Source organism: Podarcis tiliguerta (genome assembly GCF_965153285.1).
Source record: "Podarcis tiliguerta genome assembly, chromosome: 13".
NCBI classification, from domain to species: Eukaryota; Metazoa; Chordata; class Lepidosauria; order Squamata; family Lacertidae; genus Podarcis; species Podarcis tiliguerta.
This window is the reverse complement of record NC_139546.1, coordinates 26191996-26212464: the sequence shown is the minus strand read 5'-3', so window position 1 is coordinate 26212464 and position 20469 is coordinate 26191996. Positions and strand designations below refer to the sequence as shown.

The 20469-nt window shown below is 45.2% G+C and overlaps 2 protein-coding genes across 2 annotated transcripts in view; both read left to right on the top strand.

Annotated features, from left to right (window-relative positions):
* Positions 1–8301, top strand: part of PPP1R1B (protein phosphatase 1 regulatory inhibitor subunit 1B) — a 47995-nt gene extending 39694 nt beyond the window's left edge. The window contains exons 7-9 of the mRNA XM_083408785.1: positions 1572–1643; positions 5152–5295; positions 7443–8301. Of these exons, the coding sequence (XP_083264911.1) occupies positions 1572–1643; positions 5152–5295; positions 7443–7546 (320 nt within the window). The 3' untranslated portion in view covers positions 7547–8301. The remainder of the gene's footprint in view (positions 1–1571; positions 1644–5151; positions 5296–7442) is intronic.
* A 10730-nt stretch (positions 8302–19031) lies between these two features.
* Positions 19032–20469, top strand: part of STARD3 (StAR related lipid transfer domain containing 3) — a 28438-nt gene continuing 27000 nt past the window's right edge. The window contains exon 1 of the mRNA XM_083408718.1: positions 19032–19224. The gene's annotated coding sequence lies outside the window, so the exon portion shown is untranslated. The remainder of the gene's footprint in view (positions 19225–20469) is intronic.

The window sequence follows — 20469 nt, the reverse complement described above, 5'->3', positions numbered from 1 at the left end:
GGAGGTGCCAAATCTACATCAAGTGTTTTAAACTTACAAATTGAATACGCAAGATGTATATAGCTTTCCATGCAGAGGCATATCTAGGGTCCCTTGTGCCCTTGGCAAGGACCTGTATTGGTATTCTCCCCCCCCAAAAAAAAAATCTCTTTACCACAATAGCCACAGTAGAAATGACAACATTGCATGCGACCCAAGTACGCAAAGTGTCCAGAGTGAGGGCGAGGCGAGGAGGAAGGGCCAAAAAATTGGCACACCTTTGTGCCATGGTGTGAGAAGGATGGGCAGCTTTTCCTGGGTTTATCTCTCCACACCAGAAGCAGCACTGTGCCACACACGTATTCATCATACCCCCCGTAGTCTCCATCTACCTTCATACCACCCTGCCACTTTCCCTACCACTCAGCTACCAGCTGACACAGATAGCTGAGGCAGGGAAGAGAGGAGATCTACTGGGTGTTATTAGTCCCAGGTTCATAGGGACAGGAGCCCAGCAGGAGTGGCAAGGGAGAAGAATGTCAAAGAGCTGAGCCGCTCAATCAGCGGATATATCTATCCCGAGATTATACACCCCTTAGATGCAGGTCAGGAATGTGCTTGAATGTTTCACCATACCCCCAAAAAATCCCAAACCCACATAGAAAAATACAACATCCACTTCTCCATGACTATATATGGTAGTACTCTTACATGCATTTCCCATCTGTACTCTGAAAGTGGTACAGTCTGGCTGGAGCTGTATTATGTGTCCAAATATATCTCCTTCTGATCCGCATCTTAGATGTCAGCACTTTGATAGAATGCTAGATTGCTGCTTTCCGCACATGTATTGCATTCACTGGGAATTGTGTGGGCGTGACATGTTAATTTACTTCTGTTATCCTTGGCTCTTAATAATTTGCTTTTCCCCCTCCATCACTAAATGATCTGTGCATATACTCTCAGTGTTTTTGACATCGACCGCCTGCTTTTTCTTTTAAAGCACAGAGCAGCGCTCATGGGGCTCCATCACAGCACTGACCTTAGCTTCCGCAGCACTACAATATCAAGTGCTCCCAGATTGTTCATTGGTCCATATGTTTGTGTGTGTGTGTGCCACCTTCTCACTGTTCGGTGTGCATTTGGCAACGCTGGCTGTTGCTTATGGTCCTTCCAGATATGGGCTTAATACTGCGAAAGATTGTTGTTGAGGGATTGCTGCAAAGAAAACAACAACCAACATCTTGCATGTGTGTAGAGCACTGATCCCACAATAAATGTATATCTGGAAGCACCCTTGGAGAAGATTGTGTTGCTATAAAACCAGTTGAATCACAAAGATGCTGCAGCCTCTGTTATCCTACCTGATAACATTGCTGCTGGATGCCTCCAGATTTAATCCAAGACATAACAAGAAGGCCGCATCATGTTTAATTAGAACACACATGTACATGGTCTTCAGACTAGCGAAAGAAGCACACAGGCAGAGGAGACAACATACAAACTCCAACACACACAATGGGGCATTTGTAGGTAGTGACATTTTCTCTCTCCTTTTTCCTCTTCAATCACCATCACGGCTGCCTGAGAAGTCTTGGAAAACAAGCCCAAAGAATCTGAGCATCCCATCTATCCTGCACTCTCCAAATCACAGAAACGGAAAGGTAAATGTTTGTGCGACAACTGCTGGGCTTAAGTGGGATTTATCACTTGGGTTATATGGGTGAAGGCAAAAAGCTTTTGAGAGTTAAAGATGGCATGGCAGCAGCAGCAGCATTGCCCATGGGGTGCATACTTTGTTGTTGTTGTTGTTGTTGTTGTTGTTGTTGTTGTTGTTGTTACCACCCCACCATTTTCCGTGACAGAACTCAAAAGAGCTTACAGATAAAAATAAGAACCACTAAAAACATAGGGGGGGAATCATTAAAAAAACAAGTAAACATTGATCTATTACAACTATATAATATATAAAACCTGTTAAAACCATATGAATAATTACAATAAAAACAGCACAGCATCAGCCCTTTCATTCAAAGCAGTCAGTTCCCAAAAGCCTTTTGGAACAAGGAAGTCTTCACCTGCTGGCAGAAGGACAACAAGGAAGGAGCCAGTCTAGTTTCTCTAGGAAGGGAGTTCCAAAGCCTGGGAGCCGCCACCAAGAAGGCCATCTCCCACGTCTCTCCCAAGCGCCCCCGCGAGGTGACAGGAGCAAGAGAAGGGTCTCCCCTGAAGATCTCAAAACCCAGCCAGGTTCGCATGAGGGAATAGAGTCCTTCAGATAGCTTGGACTGAAGCTGTGTAGGGCTTTATAAGTCACAACCAGCATTTTGAATTGTGCCTGGAAACCGACAGGTAGCCGGTGGAGTCGTACGCTCCATACGACAAGCCCAGGTAAACAATCCGGCTGCAGATCTTTGAGCCAGCTGAAGTTTCTGAGCACTTTCCAAAGGCTGCCCCACAAAGAGCGCGTTACAGTAATGCAAATGGCCTGTAACTTAAGTCGTGCATTGCCGTGGCCAAATCAGATAGCCCAAGAAGCGGGCACAGCTGGCTGTGCAGGAGAAGATTATGCAGGATTCTGATGCTCTCAAAAAAAAAAACTTTTGAAAGCTGCGAACAATGGCAGTGGTGGGCAACTCTCTCTCTCTCTCTCTCTGCCTTATCACTGTCATCTGCCTGTAGGAACTCTTGTCCTTCTCCAGCCACGGTCTCCATGGAAACAGAATCATAGGCAGATCTGTACATATTTTGTGAGTAGAGAAGAGGACTCTCAATAAAATGTTGTGGCGTGTCCCTTCTCCACAACAGTCCCTTTGAACAGGAACCTTGTACCATTGTTGAGGGCTTTGAGACGAGCCCTTTTTTTCCTTTCCCAGAATCCTCTGCTGCACCATATAGTTGCCAAGAGTTAACTGTCAGGGATAGCTGCCAGCCCTGAACGTCAAGGTTTCATTGCTTATGTACTTGGGGAAGAAGAGTTTTATAGGCTTGTGGTGTGCCCTCACTGGATCCTAGTGCTCTCCTCTAGGATACTACTGGGGATGGTGGATGTTATGTACTGAAGTTCTCACCCTGGGCCAGCAGGGGGATACTGTAGGTAGTTTTCACTCAGGTCCACGTCAGTTATTTTAGGCAGGAAACCCTGGGTTGTTGTTGCTACAATGTTGACAGCCGGTTGCCTATAAAAGCAGGCTGGCTGAGCTGTTTGCTGTTCAGTTCTGTTCCAGCTTACAAAATAAAGAGCTGCTTTGGAGAAATCGCTGTGTCGTCTGCCATGTCTACCCACTATTCAACAGTGGACAATGGGCAGGATGAGGCCCACCAAGCCATTTGAAGTGGCCTGCTCCGGTCTTCAGAGATCAGTCTGTGAAAGACAGAGATTGCCCTCTTTACTGCAATGTGTAAGGCTTCTCAGTTGCACAGAGAGCCTTCAGACACAGAGACTATTAAAGCTGTTTGATCAGCCAGCAGGTTCAATATTATATACATACATGACTTAACAGCGAAGGCAGTTGACTTTTTTCCCATTCTGTCACTGCAAAGCTTCATGAAACGAGGTTTTGTCCTATCCACGTGAAATTAGGCATAAAGAATATGCCTTGGGTGGGTTGAGGGCAGCATAATATGGTGAAATTTCAGAAAACCCTGGAGAAGAATGGCTGAATTAGAGCAGTTCACACGTTTTGTGCTCAGGTTCAGGCACCCCATGTTACTTGCCATTATTATTATTATTATTATTATTATTATTATTATTATTATACACAGTCAAAGCATACCTTACATTTACCCATTTGGGGCTGTTTCCATTATGTGGAAAACTTGCGCCTGTTTCAAGAATCTCCTTTCTTCTGGTCAAAATCTGCTGTGTATAAATCAATTCCCATTCTAATCAGTCATTTAACTAAGAGTGAGTTGTTCAAAACATTTCTCGTTGCCAAACACTGGCTCTTCCCAGAGGGAGCTTGCTTCCCAGAAGAAAAATGGCCATCGCTGAGGAGGAGGCTGCTGTGGAAGACGGTGGGTGGGAGGAATGGAGCCGCTGTGCTTGTTTTGGTGTGTGCAAAATGCTTCAGCACGAGTCTGGGTGCGTTTGTGAGTGAATTTCTGCTGCGTATGTGTGTGAGAGGAGAGTGTGTGTTAGACAAAGGGAAGCTGCCATGACTGAATGGGATTTGCAGTCTCTGGCTCCCCCCACCCCTGGCCGCCGCAACTTCTTTTGAGATCTCTGCCCTGTTTGCAATCTATGATCTCAGCAGTGGATTTGGGCCCCATACATTTAAAGCATGTGGCTTTCCCTCAAAGAACCCTGGAAACCGTAGTTTGTCCTCACAGAGCTACAGTTCCCAGCACCCTCAACAAAACACAGTTTCCATGATTCCTGTGGGGGGGGGGATATGTGTTCTAAAGACTTTTAGAAGACATCTGAAGGAAGCCCTGTTTAGGGAAGGTTTTTATGTTTGATGGATTACTGTATTTTAATATTCTGTTGGAAGCCGCCCAGAGTGGCTGTGGAAACCCAGCCAGATGGGCGGGATATAAATAATAAATAATAATTATTATTACTATTACTATTATTATTATTATTATTATTACTATTATTATTATTATTAAGGCACTTTATATGGTTATTGCAAGCTATTCTGTCTTAGCTTTAGGCACTTAGAGTGATAACAGCAATAGACTGATGCGAGGCCTGGTATTGTTCAGGACCCATTGAGCCAGTTCATCATCTTCATCATAGTTCGTTCCATGGTTGAAGAACCATATCAGGACTAAAATACAGTCCATTACGGCAAAAGCGGGGATAATGTTGAGATAATTATAAAAATAGCCTCCTTTAGACGGCTGATCTAAATATTACTAAGATAATAATTGCAAAGTTGTTTTGACATCAAGGGCAGTATAATTCTTATGTATTATGGGGTGTGTCCCCCTCCCTGCTCCCACTCCCACCACCAGAGGGGGCTTAATGGAATTCAGTGAAGATTCTTTTCAATAAACGAAATAAATTATAGAGGGTTTTTTTTTAACCCTTCAGTTTAAGCAGAGGCGGATGAGGGGGGGGCGTTGCAACCAAGCTGAGGGTTAGCCATCCCTGCTGTAAAGGATGCTTGCAGGGCAAAAGATGTTTTGTCACTTCTTGCTCGTCAGCGTGACGCTTGTTCCCATCAGGTGGGCAGAAAGTATCCTTTGCTGGATCCGTAGAGGAAGTCCCCAATGAATCTGAGCAGCCAGAAGGTACTGAAGGCGAAGCCCAGGACCAGCAGAACCAGGAGACAGAGGTGGGACCGGAGCAGGGAGACCCGCCACCAACAGGTAATGTACCTGAACAAAGGAGCTCTGTCTCTGGTGGTTGCTAATCAGCACAGTGCCTAGCTTAGTCCTTGGCTTTTAACATGTTGTTGCATTCCTAGTGTTGCAAAAGGTGTTTAAAAAAATTGTATGTTTTGCCTGTTTGCCTCACAAGAACCCTGAGTAAGGCTGAGTAAGGGGCTGATCCATGGGCAGAAAAAAATATTTATTTGGTTTTTCATATTAAAGTTTTACAATCACATACCCAGCATCCAAAAAAGATTCCAAAGAATCTCCTGGACTTCCCTCCTCCCCTCTGTGAGTCCTATTGTAAATCATTTCCTCCTGCATCTTTTATAATAATAGAAATCTTTTACATCTCCATTATGTCCAAAATTCACCACTGAACTACAAGTGTTATTCCAATCCTACTAATGATTTTAACTGTTTACAATGGTTTTTAAGACAAATTATACATTTCTTCCATCCCTTACTAAAATTTTGGTCTTCCTGATTTCTGATTCTTCTGGTCATTTTTGCCATTTCGGCATAATCCATCAACTTAATCTGCCATTCTTCTCTGGTCGAGACTTTATCTTCTTTCCATCTCTGGGCCTCCTCTGAACTATTTTAAGTTCACTTTACAATGCAAAGGATAAGTATAATGCTGGTTTAATACTGTGTGACAACCATCTCTCAAACTGGGACCTCTTCAAGAATCTGCTGTGGTACATGAGATTATGTTCTGTGACGTTAGACATGAAAGATAATGACTGACTCAAGCCCCCCTCCCCCCATGAGTTTCACATCAGAGTAGTGATTTGAACCCTGATTGCCCTGGTCCAAGCCCAGTGCTCTATATTGTATATTCCACACTGCCTCTGGTTTAAGATCATGGCTGGGAAGTGAATGATCTATTTATGACTAAGAGTATTTATCTCTCGCATTTGGGCCCTACAGAGCCCCCCACCAACAGCAGAAATGGCTTCCTCGCCCTCAGTTTCCCTATATAGCTAAAAGGCTGCCTTAGCTGGCTGGTCTAGAACTACCTGATTTTCAAGGGTCTTGGTCTGCATTCGAAATTAGCCAGGCGCCACTCGCGTTTTGCAACTGGCAACCAGCCCTTTGCGGCTGGATGGAGATGTCCGGGTACCACCTTTGGTGCCTAGCATCTCCCCTTGCCTGGCTGCAGTCAGCTGGTCTACCAGGCACCTGATGAAATACCTGATTCGTCCAGCAGTGCGGTCAGATGGACAGGGTGCAAAAAACAAATTGGTGGTGGTGGTAGTGATGTGGTCTGGGTGATGTCCCATGTCCAGAACAGAAATTAATCCAGTGAATATGATCATTATTCACTGTTGTTGTTTTCAGCCTACAAACAATATAGAATGATTGTGTAATAAGTCATGTTTCCCCTATCCGCTTTGCACTGACTTTCCTTTGCATTGAAATGATTGGTGCAGAATAACATAATGATAATGCAATTATGAAAAGTTCAACCACAGTGAGACGAACAATGTAGGCTTCGTCAGAAGCCGAATGCAGAACAGAAGGAGTCCTGCACGTGACTGATAAAAGGTGGAACGGAAGTTGATGCCTTCTTGATTCCCCAACTGTGACAACCATCTCATCCCCTCCTTGAGAGCCAGTGTGGTGTAGTGGTTAAGAGCAGTGGACTCATAATCTGGTGAACCAGGTTCGCTTCCCCGCTCCTCCACATGCAGCTGCTGGGTGACCTTGGGCTAGTCACACTTCTCTGAAGTCTCTCAGCCTCACTCACCTCACAGAGTGTTTGTTGTGGGGGAGGAAGGGAAAGGAGAATGTTAGCCGCTTTGAGACTCCTTAGGGTAGTGATAAAGCAGGATATCAAATCCAAACTCTTCTTCTTGCTTTGGATTTTACAAGGGAAGATTACTTCTTTTCAAGTTAGTTTAGAACCAGTTTTGATGGTCCCAGCCATTCAGCAGGAAACCCTGGGAATAGGAGCCACAGGAAAGAGCAACAGGCTTCTTACATGGAAATGTCAGCATCTTCACAAATGATGGCTGCCAGAGGAAAAACCATCTTTAAAGTGATTTGAAACTGGTGTAAAGTTTTGTCATGTAGATGCCCTTCATGTCAAGAACTCCCCCCCCCCCCTAAATGCTTATGTTTTTCCTCTCCTTCTGTAGATCATGTTATGGAACTAAGTCGCTCCAGCTGGGAAGAGAGACCTCCCTGCGCCCTGAGCGCCGAAAACCGTTCCTCCCCACCCCCTATCCACACCACCACCTAGCGCAAGCAGTGAAGAGGTAGAGTCGGGAGCTGTCCCACTGATGGAAAACTCTCCTTTTTCACCAAGATGGATTGGGTTATTTCCTTTTAACAACTTATCTTCTCTTTTCTGTTCCAGATTTGTCTTTCATTTCGCAGTGTTTGGTTTGTGTTCCGTGAATTATTTAGCACAAGGGAAAAGGAGGTGGGGGGAGGGGGAGCCACAGTCGCTGGTATCCAAACCTCCACATTCAGAAGGGATATATCATCTTTCTGACGGCCAGAGGCTGGCCACATATGTCAAGAGGGTGGCTATCTTTACTGTGCCTTTGCTTGTGAGGTTCCGGGGTTCGGGGGTGTGTGCATAAGAGCTGTCGTTGTCCACAGGGCTGCTCGTTTGGTGTAATCCAGCATGGCGGTTCTTAACATTTTTTCACCCATCCAGATCTGAAATTCTAAAACTAGTATGTGAGACCAGTGAAAATAACCAGGTAGCTGGCCTGAAGACCATCGTTAGATTCCCAGAAATCCAAGTTTGAAAATGTACAACTCACAGCTGAATTTGAACACCTCTTTCTCTCTCTCTCTCTCTCTTTCACCTGCCTCCCCAATGCCCCATTCATCTCTCTGGAAGCTGCAAATTAAAATCTAATCATTTTGTATAGTTGAAACTGCTCTCCCTCCCTCCCTCTGCTCTTAGACCCTTACTCCGCCACCTGTGTATTGGGCAATGCCTTTCCATGTGCCTCTCTGCTCTATTAAAGCTTTGTAAATAAACGAGATGTTTGAAGAGTGTTTTATGGAGGGGTGGGGGGGAATGGTCACCAGCCCTGAGCAAGCCAGCTCTTTCCTTCACTGCATCAGCCAAGCATGACAGAAGGAAAGGGTTTCATAACAGCAGGAAGCATTTTATCTTTTGCAAATCAACCCTAAGTGCATGAGCCATGATTCATGGACAGGAGGACAGGGTTCAGGAGGTAAAAGGCTTAATTCCCAATGACTCCCAATGGGTGGACTAGGACCATAGCTGTCAACTTTTCCCTTTTCTTGTGAGGAATCCTATTCGGAATAAGGGAATTTCCCTTTCAAAAAGGGAAACGTTGACAGCTATGACTAGGATACTCCGAGTCTCTGCATCTCCCTTAAAACAGTAACTCTTGCTGCCAAAAGGCAGACCAGCTAAAACTCTTGTGGTCTCGGATTTTGTGGGTTTTTTCTGCAGGAAAGAAATTCAAAGGCTACTTAACACGTTTGCTTCCAAGACAGCCTCTACTTTTTTTGTGGGAGGAATTCAAGCCGATGTCGGAAATTCAGGTGTACGCAATTAAAACGGATTAAAGGGCTCGGTCACCCTGTGCGCAATAAATCTGCTTTTGAAAAGAATCTCAACTTTTTACTGCTTGGAAATTGATGAGGAAATGCCTTAAACAGTGATGGAAAGGTATGTAAGCGCCCCACAAACCAGGATGTAGAACAATGCTCTTTGTTGTGTAACTTCCTTGTGGCCCAATAAACATCAACGCTCAATAAAGATCGGATATAATCTAACTTCTGGGTAAGCTTTATTCAAGCAACTCAGGATGCTTACAAACAGGTCAACTGGAGAGGCCCTCAATCAGCAACAGTTGACAGGGCTGATGGATCATTTACAACCTCCCTTCACAGTCTGCGTAAGAGATCCTTACATATAAATAGTCCGAGTTTTTGATGGGGTGAGGTAAGATCGCGGTGGCTGCCTGTACACTCCTCCAACGATACCTATTATGTACGTATTAAACTTGAAAGCGAAGCCTGCTGCTTGCTTGTGTCTGGTACAATCATGCACACCTTATTTGAGAACTAGATTCAAATCACCTCTCCTGGCATGAAATCGCCTGTACAGTGGTACCTCGGGTTACATACGCTTCAGGTTACATACGCTTCAGGTTACAGACTCCGCTAACCCAGAAATAATGCTTCAGGTTAAGAACTTTGCTTCAGATTAAGAACAGAAATCATGCCCTGGCGGCGCGGCGACAGCAGGAGGCCCCATTTGCTAAAGTGGTGCTTCAGGTTAAGAACAGTTTCAGGTTAAGAACGGACCTCCGGAACGAATTAAGTACTTAACCTGAGGTACCACTGTAATTGTGAGCACTTGAATATGCGGCATGAAATGTATACAAACATTTGTCTCCTGAAATGTGAAAATGAAGGGGGAAATTTATATTTTGAAGCTAATATTTCTAAAAATGTCTGCAGCAGAGCATGGCATCCAACCCCTTGCATGCAATGTGGCTGGCTGACTTTGGCTCGAGCAGACGATGAATCACTTGTTCATCCCTCCTCAGACAGGCGTCCTTGTTTTCTTTCTGTCAAATGATTGACTTTGTACAACTGTGTATGTCCACTGGGTGTTTGGTTGATTTCCCCCTCCACCTAAACCCTCCCCTCTCCCCCACCCCACCTGGACTCTGCTCTCAGTACACAGGAAAAATCTACTCCCTTCTAATACTTTGCGTTAGTATGGAAACTGGTTTTTTCAGGCCAGTTCCCAGCTGGGACCGTGCATATAGCAAAGAGACATTGTTGTTGCCAGAGAGCCACTTGCAAGTCGTCACTCGGCCTTCTGCAAGGAAGTGAGCAAAGCCAGCTGGGTCTTGGCACCTATCCCACTTGAGGAGACAAGGGCTGTTTTCATGCCGCCTTAACTGCTCCAATCTTGCCTTCTCTTAATCAAGCTTAGTCTGTTCCTTGATCCTTTCCAGGGGAGCTGCTCAGAGCATGTAGCAGCTTGTTCTCATTTGGCTAGCACATGGTGTGAGGGGATGAGGTGGCAAGGTCTGGGTAGTGGAATGGTGCCCAAACCTTGGCGTATTTTTCGTTCTCCAAGGCCTCAGTCGTAGGTAAGAGGGCAGACCGACGTGTTTCAACTTGCCTAGAAAAAGGAATCCACACTCCAAGGAATATCATATGTGAACGGGGCGACTCGGGATAGTTATCCAGACTATAACATCAATATACGTATGTAGCGTAGATATGCCCAGTCTGAGTGCTCCATTTTCTGCTCCTTCAGCCAACGGAAAGTTCAGCGCAGGCTGAGTAGTGTCAATATTTGGAAGAGTGGGAACCCTGAAGGTTCTGGGAAAGTTTGTGGGACTTTCCTGTCCGTGTGGTTTCTCGTGTCAGCAAATCCTTGTGCAGAGTCAACATGTCTTTTCCCCCAGCAACCACTTCTGTTGCATCAGGAATCAAGTGCTGCACTTATCAAAACAGCAAAATCAAGTTGCTAGGACATTGCAGCCCTGGCTAATTCAGCAAGTCCACTGCAGAGGACTACATGGAACAGGCTTACCCACCTGTCATGGAGATCAGCAATTCAACTTCTCCCCACCTCTGCCCCATTTGGATTCAGGATACAGGCTGAAGACATGTAGAATCATAGAGTTGGAAGGGACCCTGAGGATTGTCTCATCCAACCCCCTGCAAAGCAGGAATATGCAGCTGTCCCTTATGGAAATCAAACCTGTGACCTTGGTGCTCTCAGCACCATGCTCTAACCAACTGAGCTGTCCTCTGAAGAACATGAAGCGACCATCTTGTTAAACTAAGCCAACCTGGGTCTGGTCAGTGCTGTCTGAGAGCCACACATATGCCACACTGCGGAACCTCAGGCCTACTGGGCGCAACCCTCCATGTCCGTCTTTCTGGCCCATGGGTTTCAAACTACACTGTGCCCTCTCTCCCTAGGCCAGACCCCTCACCTGCCCTGCTCTCTAGAGGCTCCTCCTCAAGTGCTTTCACCCGGTTGGCATGTGCCCTTGAAGTGTGGCAAAGCTTCTCGTGGGCCTGGTTGAAGAGATGGAGGAGGAGTGTAGAAACCCCTGGTTTCTGTGTGGCTGAAATGTAGCCTACCGTACAAAATCAGGGGCTCTGCCCTTTTGCCTCTAGACTCACCAACCGCTGGCATGTAGCATGCAGAAGGCTGCCCATCAGGAGAGAATGCAGCCCTCAGGGCTGAGAAGGTTCCTCACTCTTGCCTTAGGCCTAATGCTGAACAAAAAGAAATGCAGACCCTCCAAGTGTCCCTATTTTCCAGGGACAGTCACAGAATATCAGAAGCCATCTCAGTTTCTGATTTGATCCTGCAGTGTCCCACTTTTCCTTGTTGTTTGGTCGTGTCCGACTCTTCGTGACCCCATGGACCAGAGCACACCAGGCACTCCTGTCTTCCACTGCCTCCTGTAGTTTGGTCAAACTTCATGGATCACTGCCTTGTCATAGGGAAGGGGCTTGAATAACTCAGAGAAGCTATGAGCTATGCCGTGCAGGGCCACCCAAGACGGACAGGTCATAGTGGAGAGTTTTGACTAAATGTGATCCACCTGGAGCAGGAACCGGCAAGCCATTCCAGTATCCCTGCCAAGAAAACTCCATGGACAAAAACAAGAGGCACTTTTCCTTAGCATGTCCTTATTTTTACCAGAGAAATACTGTATAGGATTGTATGGAGTAATGAGACCCCCCGAGCCAAGGTTATAAGGAACTATATCACCTTGAAAAGCATCTGAAGGCAGTTCTGTATACAGAAAAAATGTGTAATGTTTTATTATGCTCTTAATATGGGAAGCCACCCAGAGTGGCTGAGGCAACTTGACAGTTAGGTGGATGGGGTATTATTATTATTATTATTATTATTATTATTATTATTATCATTATGGCCATCCCTATTTTCTTTGGAGATATGTTGGAGGGTATGGAAATGGGGCAAGCCACACACAGGCATATTACAAAAATTACAGTCCTAAGAGCTCCAGGAACTCTGGCCAAATACTACTAAATTCAGTGCAAACCAAATCTAGTGAGGCTCTCTAACTAAAAGGGCCTCAGTCCAGCTTCACTGCTTTCCAGTGCTGCAAGCTGTATGGAGATGGCAAAAGCCCTTACAAACCACAGCCTTTGATATGATGTAATCCTTCACATAAATATCCAAGGATTGAACTGAGGGCAGAAAATCTCAGAGGTGAGTCAAGAGCAAGGGTAACTTACTGCTCCGCCTCCCATCAAAATGAATGGGAACCATCAACAAATACAGGTTTTTAAATATATAACAGTATCACTCAAGACACACAAAATTCTCCACAGGGTTGCTGGCTGTTGCCCACAGCCCGGCAATCTCTGCAAAGACAGGCACGTGCTGCTTTTTTTAAAAGTAGAGCCTAATAATCCCACTTGGTACTGAATTGTCCCTTGCTAAGCATTTTTAGGGAGTTCCATGCTTAATAAAACCCTTTTGCAAAACTATATTTTATTTGCCAGTTTGAAAGGAGGAAGCAAACGTCAGAAACAATCCCTGTGAGCCTCACAGCAGAAATGATTCTGCTCTTGAAACTGAAAGAGCTCAAAGACACGATAGCCAGCCTCTTTTTCTCATACTGGTTAAGCATAACAATAAATTCCACACCGAATGCTGGGTTAAGTGGAACAATAAAAGTCACAGCCCAAATGTCAAACAGCCTGTCCAAGGGTCTGAGTCATAAGTTTGCAAGCAAGAAAAAGAAGAAAAAAGAAACCAGAATTATCAGCTGTAAAGTTCTTTGGCTTCTCCTCTCTTGTCAACATACGGTACTATAGAGCTTAATCAATCCATATTTACAGTACAATACATATTTACAGTAAAGGGTTACTATGCAATGCAGCATAATTAAATGACTACAGTTACAAAAACAGATACAGTGGTACCTCTGGTTACGTACTTAATTCGTTCCGGAGGTCAGTTCTTAACCTGAAACTGTTCTTAACCTGAAGCACCACTTTAGCTAATGGGGCCTCCCGCTGCCGCCACGCCACCATCGCACGATTTCTGTTCTCATCCTGAAGCAAAGTTCTTAACCTGAGGTACTATTTCTGTGTTAGCGGAGTCTGTAACCTGAAGCGTATGTAATCCGAGGTACTACTGTATATATCAAGTTGAGGAATTTCCAGATAGGTACATTTTCTGTTCAGTTTAATGATGTTCCCTTAACAGCCATCTATTAGTATAATTCCACCTGGCTGCTGCAGAGACAGTGATGGGGCAGTAGGGCTTACTGCATTCATTTGACTGATGGACCAGCAGCCATGTGGCTCCTCCTTCTGGGCCAGCCCTACCAGTAGACAAGGGTGAGCCTCTTGTCTCAGGCAGTGATTGGGATGAATGGCGGATCGGTGTCCCCCTGCTAATCTGCAGCTGCCTTCACCTGCCAAGCCACTCAGTGCTGCCATTTTGTTTGCTTGCTGGATCCAACCCACCCCTGCCCCACATCGCAATCTCCACTGCAGCACTCTCAAAGGCCTCTACAGACCCCACAAGTCCTTGGAGTGTGGTGACTCTAGCACATGTGTTAAACTTTAAGCAGTATTTGCGGTTGTTGCAACAAACATGGTTTAAAGTTTAACAGTAATCAACACCAAAGCATTATTCTTTGGGACACTTTCACTGTGGTCTAAACCACTAAGCCTCTTGGGCTTGCCAATCAGAAGGTTGGCACTTCGAATCCATGCAACGGGGTGAGCTCCCCTTTGCTCTGTCCCAGCTCCTGCCAACCTAGCACTTCGAAAGCACATGAGTACAAGTAGATAAATAGGTACTGCTGTGACTGGAAGGTAAACAGTGTTTCTGTGTGCTCTGGTTTCTGTCACGGTGCCCTGTTGTGCCAGAAGCAGTTTAGTCATGCTGGCCACTTGACCTGGAAAGCTGTCTGTGGACAAACGCCGGCTCCCTCACCCTGAAAGCGAGATGAGTGCCGCAACCCCATTGTCACCTTTGACTGGACTTAACCGTCCAGGAGTCATTTACCTTTTTTTAACCTATTCTTTGGGACCACCACTGGTCACTCCACAGCAGACGGCACAAATTTGGGGAGGTGGGGGAGACAGACCAGATGCAGCAAGCAAACAAACCAGCGTGGTATCTATTTATTGCATTTCTATCCCACCTTTTTCTCCCTCAACCCCCCGGTTCTTCCCCTCCTCATTTAATCCCCCCACAACCCTGTGAGGTATTTAGGCTGAGAGGCAGTGACAGGCCCAAAGATCTTCAGGGCCGAGTGGGGATTTGAATCTTGGTCTCTCAGGTCCCAACCACATGGATCATGGCAGAAGATAGCCCAGGAGGACTTAGACAGCTAACGCAGCAGCAAAAACTATTTCAAGCCAGAGGCGGCAGCAGGGAGATCAGGCCTACCTTCCTCATGTGGCACAATGTCTTGAGGCAGCCCTATCCTCCTTTCTTCCTAAACCATCTCCATTATAAAGACAGTTACATTATAGTTACATTACTTTAAGAAACGGTGTCTGCTTTTTTTCCTTTTCCTCCCTGTCCTTTTCCCTTTCTTAAGACTGAAAGCCTGCAAGCAAGACTGTCTCTTGCTTTTTGTCTTAGCGCAGCACTTTATGGTACAGGCTTCCTAAATAATAAATAATAAGCAGTCAGCTTGATTTTTCTGGCAAGCAACATACCCGGCAGGAAAAATAACATCTCAATGAATCTTCCTTTCACTGCAACAAGACAATGCATCCACTCCTTGTATCCAATAAAGGCAGTGTTTGTGCAAAGAGCTGTATGGGCCAGGTGTAAATAAGTAAATTTTTATTTATGCCCTGCCCTCCCCGGGCAAGAGCAGGCTCAGGGTGGCTAAAGGCTGTTGAATTGAGGCGAGGAAATTGTGAATCAGTAGCTTCCTGTGTCTGGAATCCCTTCCTCAGTAAAATTAAGTCCACAGGGATTTGCAAGCATTCCAAACTCACACATTGAATGCTGTTTATTTTCCAGAATGGGTGTGCAACTTGGTGTAAATATTGCATTTCTCTCTCTGTATACGATTGCCATTTGGCCAATCTGACGCCAGACCAATCAGGCTATTTATTTTTAAAGCTCAGCTACGTAATTGCCCAGTGAAATGGTATACAAGAGGGAGCGTCTCCTTTTCCATGTGTTTTTCTTGGTTACAATCAGAGTCTTCTAAGCATGTTGCCTAGTAAGCATTAAGATTTCCATGATAGGCAGTGAGGGCCATCAATGTGGAATGCATGTATGAAAAGCCGACTTAAAATAATGGCAGCCTTCTGCATGGGACCTATTCCCAAACAAACAGGGATGGCATTAGACTGCATATAATGGGGAAAAATGGTTTATTTATATCATCTTTTATAAAACAAACACCACAGAGTTACAGAAAACACATGCCTCTAAACACAAAACTTCATTATGTATTTGTTTGTGTGTCTGTAAATGCATGGCTGACAAACAGAAAACAGAATTTATTCAGCTAAATATTCTGACTGCTATCTTTGTCAGTAACACAGCTGGATTTCAGACTCCAGGCTGCATGCTAAGGTGGCAGTTCTATAAAATCTGAAGGCAGTATCCTCAGGGAGGAAACATCCGCTGTAGAAATGGAAGAGAGGCTTACAATGTGCAATCCTATACATGTTTAGCTGGAAGTAAGTCCCACAGTGTCCAATGGAACTTACTTGTCCCTAAGCGTGCTTAGGATTGCAATAAAACCTGAACTTCCTTTTTCCCCACACGTAAGGGAAAAAGAAAGTACAGTAAAGCTTTTGCATCAGTCTCAGAAACCTGTCTGTGGAGAATCTATAACAACTGCCAATGTTTTAAGACCACGTAAAATGATGCCATAAAGTAAATGCTGTGTTCTTTTCTTTGCTGTAACTGCATTGTATTATTATTATTAGAGCGGGTAAAGGATTGCAACCATAACTGCATGTTGAAAACAGAGGTAACGTTTTCATATGCTTCATTTTCACCATGACTATGCTGAATTTCTGACTTACGTGAGCCATGTTGGGATTGGTCTGAAAAGCAGTTTAAAACTGAAGAACAGAACTTGAAATAATATTCTCCCAGATTAAGGCACTGATTTAGATATCTCAGGACTCAACGGCTTTTTTTCCCCCCTGTGGGAAATTTTCCTAAATGAAAATGTTGGACTCCAACCCCCAGCAGCCTTAGCCAGTGTGGCCAATGGCCCAGGAGTGATGAGAATAGTAGGCCAACAATATTTCCAGGACCATAAACTCCCCATCCCTCTCTTTTAACAGGGATGACCTATGCCATCAAAAAGATTTATTTATTTATTTAAAGGAATATTACTACATTTATATTGCACCTCTCCTCCAATGAGTTTGATGTGGCACTCCCCACTTTCCATTTTATCCTCACAACAACCCTTTGAAGTTAAGTCAGGCTGAGAGACGGTGAGTGGCCCAAGATCACCCAGTGAGCTTCATGGCTGAGGAGACTTGAGGTCCCCAAGGTCCTAGCCTAACACTCTAGCCCAGGGTGGTCCAGCGCACGCCCCAAGGGCCACATGTGGCCCTCAAGGCCTTTTTCTGGCAGGGCCCTTGAGTCCTCCCACCTCCTTCCTAAAGCTTAGTTGGAGATTTCTCAGCTTTGGGAACGGGGTGGGAGGGCTCTAGGAACCTGCCACAGCCTTGCACCTTCTTCCCCGAATCCAGAAGCAACTTGCTTATCAGTGTTGAGAAAGCAGTGTGATGGCTTGGGGGGGGGGCACCAAGTTTTGGTCTTGCTCCCACCCCCACCCCCCACCCCCCCCGCTGTGCAACAAGGCAGTGTGTGGCCCATGAGTTGAAGTACTTTTGCAGACTTGGTATGAAAAGTTGGACTGCCTGCTAGCCATGACACCACACTCGCTCTTCCAAGTTTACCGGTAGTTGCTATTCAGACAATGTATTACTTACACTTTTACGCAACCTTTTAAAACCGCCTGTAAAATGTAGAGCTGCAAAGCTTGCAGACTAGCAAATAGCGATGTCATTCATAATTAGGCACCTACATATTTTTCCAGCGTGAGGAAAGGAATATAGACATGCAAAACCTGTAACCAGAACTGTATTAATAATGAAAAAGTCCAAAACTTCAGTAACAAAGGAACGGGCATAGGTTTGTGCAGAAAAGGTGGGGGAAAGGCCATGTATATCTTTCTTCAAAATAAATAAACACTTGTGAGCAACAGCTTAGATAGCTATCTCTCTAGCTGTTATGAAACAGCAGCTAGAAACATATGCGGTCTTGTACAAACTTGTTGATCACTTTCTAAGAAACAGTCACCTGCCCTTGCCGATTTCAACAGAGACACAAAACAACCTCATCTCACTGCCTCCCTGATCTATGTTTGTGTGCCATAATCCAAACGGTTTACAATTTTTACTCACTCTGTCCTGTCTTGCATGAGCAAATCTCCTTTTCCACCTCAGACTCAGCCCCACCTACAATACTAATAGGAGTGGAATTGATTTTCAGAGTTGCCTCGTTGTCACTTTACAGTATGAAAGACATTGTACACAACTGGTAGTGGTGCTACTGCTATTACAACGGAACTGGAAATGCAGTATGTCTCACAAAAGCCTAGTCTCTTCTTCATGCACACATGCAGATTACATCGCATACAACAGGACTGGGGAACTTGTAGCCTTCCAAATATCATTGGTCAGGGATGATGGGAGCTGTAGTCCAAAAGCATCTAGCGGCCAAACAGCCACCACACACGTGTCTTCCCTCTCTCCCCCTGAATACAAAATACTGGGGACAAACCCTCAGGCTAGTAATTAATTTCTCCCCACTAAGACCCTGATGTTGGGAAAGATGGAGGGCACAAGGAGAAGGGGACGACAGAGGACGAGATGGTTAGACAGTGTTCTCGAAGCTACAAACATGAGTCTGACCAAACTGCGGGTGGCAGTGGAAGACAGGAGTGCCTGGCGTGCTCTGGTCCATGGGGTCACGAAGAGTCGGACACGACTGAACGACTAAACAACAACAAACGTCCGACACTGAGATCACGAGTTCTCCCCGAAAAATCACAACCCATCCCCATGAAACCTCACTTTCAGTTAGTTGATCTCTCACACACGTGTCTGCTTTATACACACGTATGCTCAGCCCTCCCTGCTACTGTGCGTCCCAGACTCCTAATAGATCCGTTTCACAAACTTCAACCACTTCCCGCACCTTTTCCTTCCACACCGGTCACATTCCTCCATCCCAACGCAACCACTCCACTCTTTTTGTATTTATGTTTTCCCAGCGGCCGAACCCTTTGCTCCTTTCCCCCTCCCTCCAGCCAATAAAAGTGTCCCATTGCTCCAACAACTACCAATCAACACTCCTACCGCACTCCCACCCGCTATCAGACAATAAGTACCTCCCGCCTCCTCTTCTTTTTCCAACCAATCACTGCCACAGCCTTCACCTCCCAAGAAACCAATGGGCTGAATCCTACACGGAATCCCGCCCAACGACCTGAACGCTTCGCGACGCGCTCTAAATCTCGCCTCTCTTCTCCCACCGTGAGGGATACGCAAACGTCTTCCTTCCAACCAATGGCGTTGCTTCCTCCTCCCCACCCACCCTCCACGCGCCTGCCCTCCGCTGTCAACCATTTAGCGCTCTCTCTCGCTTCCTGCTTTCCACGCCCCCGCTCTGACTCCGCCCCCTTTTGCTCTTGCTTTCGGAGAATTGACTGAGGGAGGGTGCGCGTGCCGGCTTGTTTTTTTTTCCAGGTCACGCTGAGATCACGTGATAGGAAGTAGTGTCCTGTCCGAAGTGGCGGTTACTTCCGTCTATTTCTGTCCCTGCCCCCCATCCCTTGTTCCTGTTGCTGAGGGGAGGCTGAGGCCTTTGGGCAGGCAGTGGCCCATCAGGTAAACGTCTAGCGATGGGGGAAGGCCGGCCTTGCAGTGTAGGATGAGGAGCTCGTAGGGAAAGAAGAAAGACAAGCTCGTGAAAATTGGGGCATTTTTAGATATCTATAGATATATATTATTGTTAGGATGAAAATTAATACTTTGAATTTTGGTGTGTTCAAAACGGTTCACATGCATTAGGTCAGGAATCCTTAACAATAGCCCTGTAAGGTAGGTCAGTATTATTCGTCCTCATGTTGTAGTTTTGGGTCTATTAAGATGTGTGTATTCATGGTGGCTTACTTCTGCTGTGGCCCTGAGGTGAAATTTCTTCTGGGGGCTTCATGAGTCTCATAGCTGCAACGTTATTAACCTATATGCTGCTGTTGTCATAATAATAAAAATTATGATAAATAAAAACCATATTGTTGCAGGTTTGGGTCTATTGCAACAAATAATGGCGCCTTCGAAGATTAACCTTGTTTATTGTGGGTTGAGATTTCCCAGGCTACATCCCACACTTCATCAGGCGATTTAAGTGTTGCGTGTTGTTGACAGCTACAGGTGCATGGCAGTACAAGGGAAATAAATAGTGGGGTCAGATTTGCAGAGATGGGGAACTGAGGCTTGGCATAATGAAGTTCATGATGGATCTAAGATTTGGACTGGGGACTTGCTGATTCATAGTTCTATGTCTTACTTTGTAGATGTTGCCATGGTGGTGGGAATGGCAAAAACAAAAGAGAGAAGAAGCTAGATGTTGCCTAAAATGAAGGACTGTCACTAAATAGTATTTCTAATAAAAAGTAGTTATAATTATAGTGCTCATAATTTAGTCATCCTTGCATCAATCCTGTAAGGTTGCAACTTTTGGAACACTTGCCATTTTAGGCTGTTGCAGCAAAAACAGGCTTTTGCTACCTAGAAGATTTATCAGAATTATTGTAGTGTAAGTTCCTGTGGAGTAGAGCAGTTCGCCTAAGGCCTCCTAATGGCTATGATTGTATATAGGACTTTCAGTCACCATGTAACACTTGTAATGTGTATAAGCACCTACTTTATAGTTCTTCTTATTCGCATAAAGACTTCCAGGTCAGACAGTAGAACTATTATGTAGGCTTGATTGAGCCTGACCACATGTGATTTTAAGGTGGAAACAATGAAAAGAAATTGAAAGAATCTTATAATGCATGTGTTTGGCAATGAAAGGATAAGAGGAAGAGAAATTTTAGTAGACTGGGGAAAGGAGAAGTGCTTATTTTC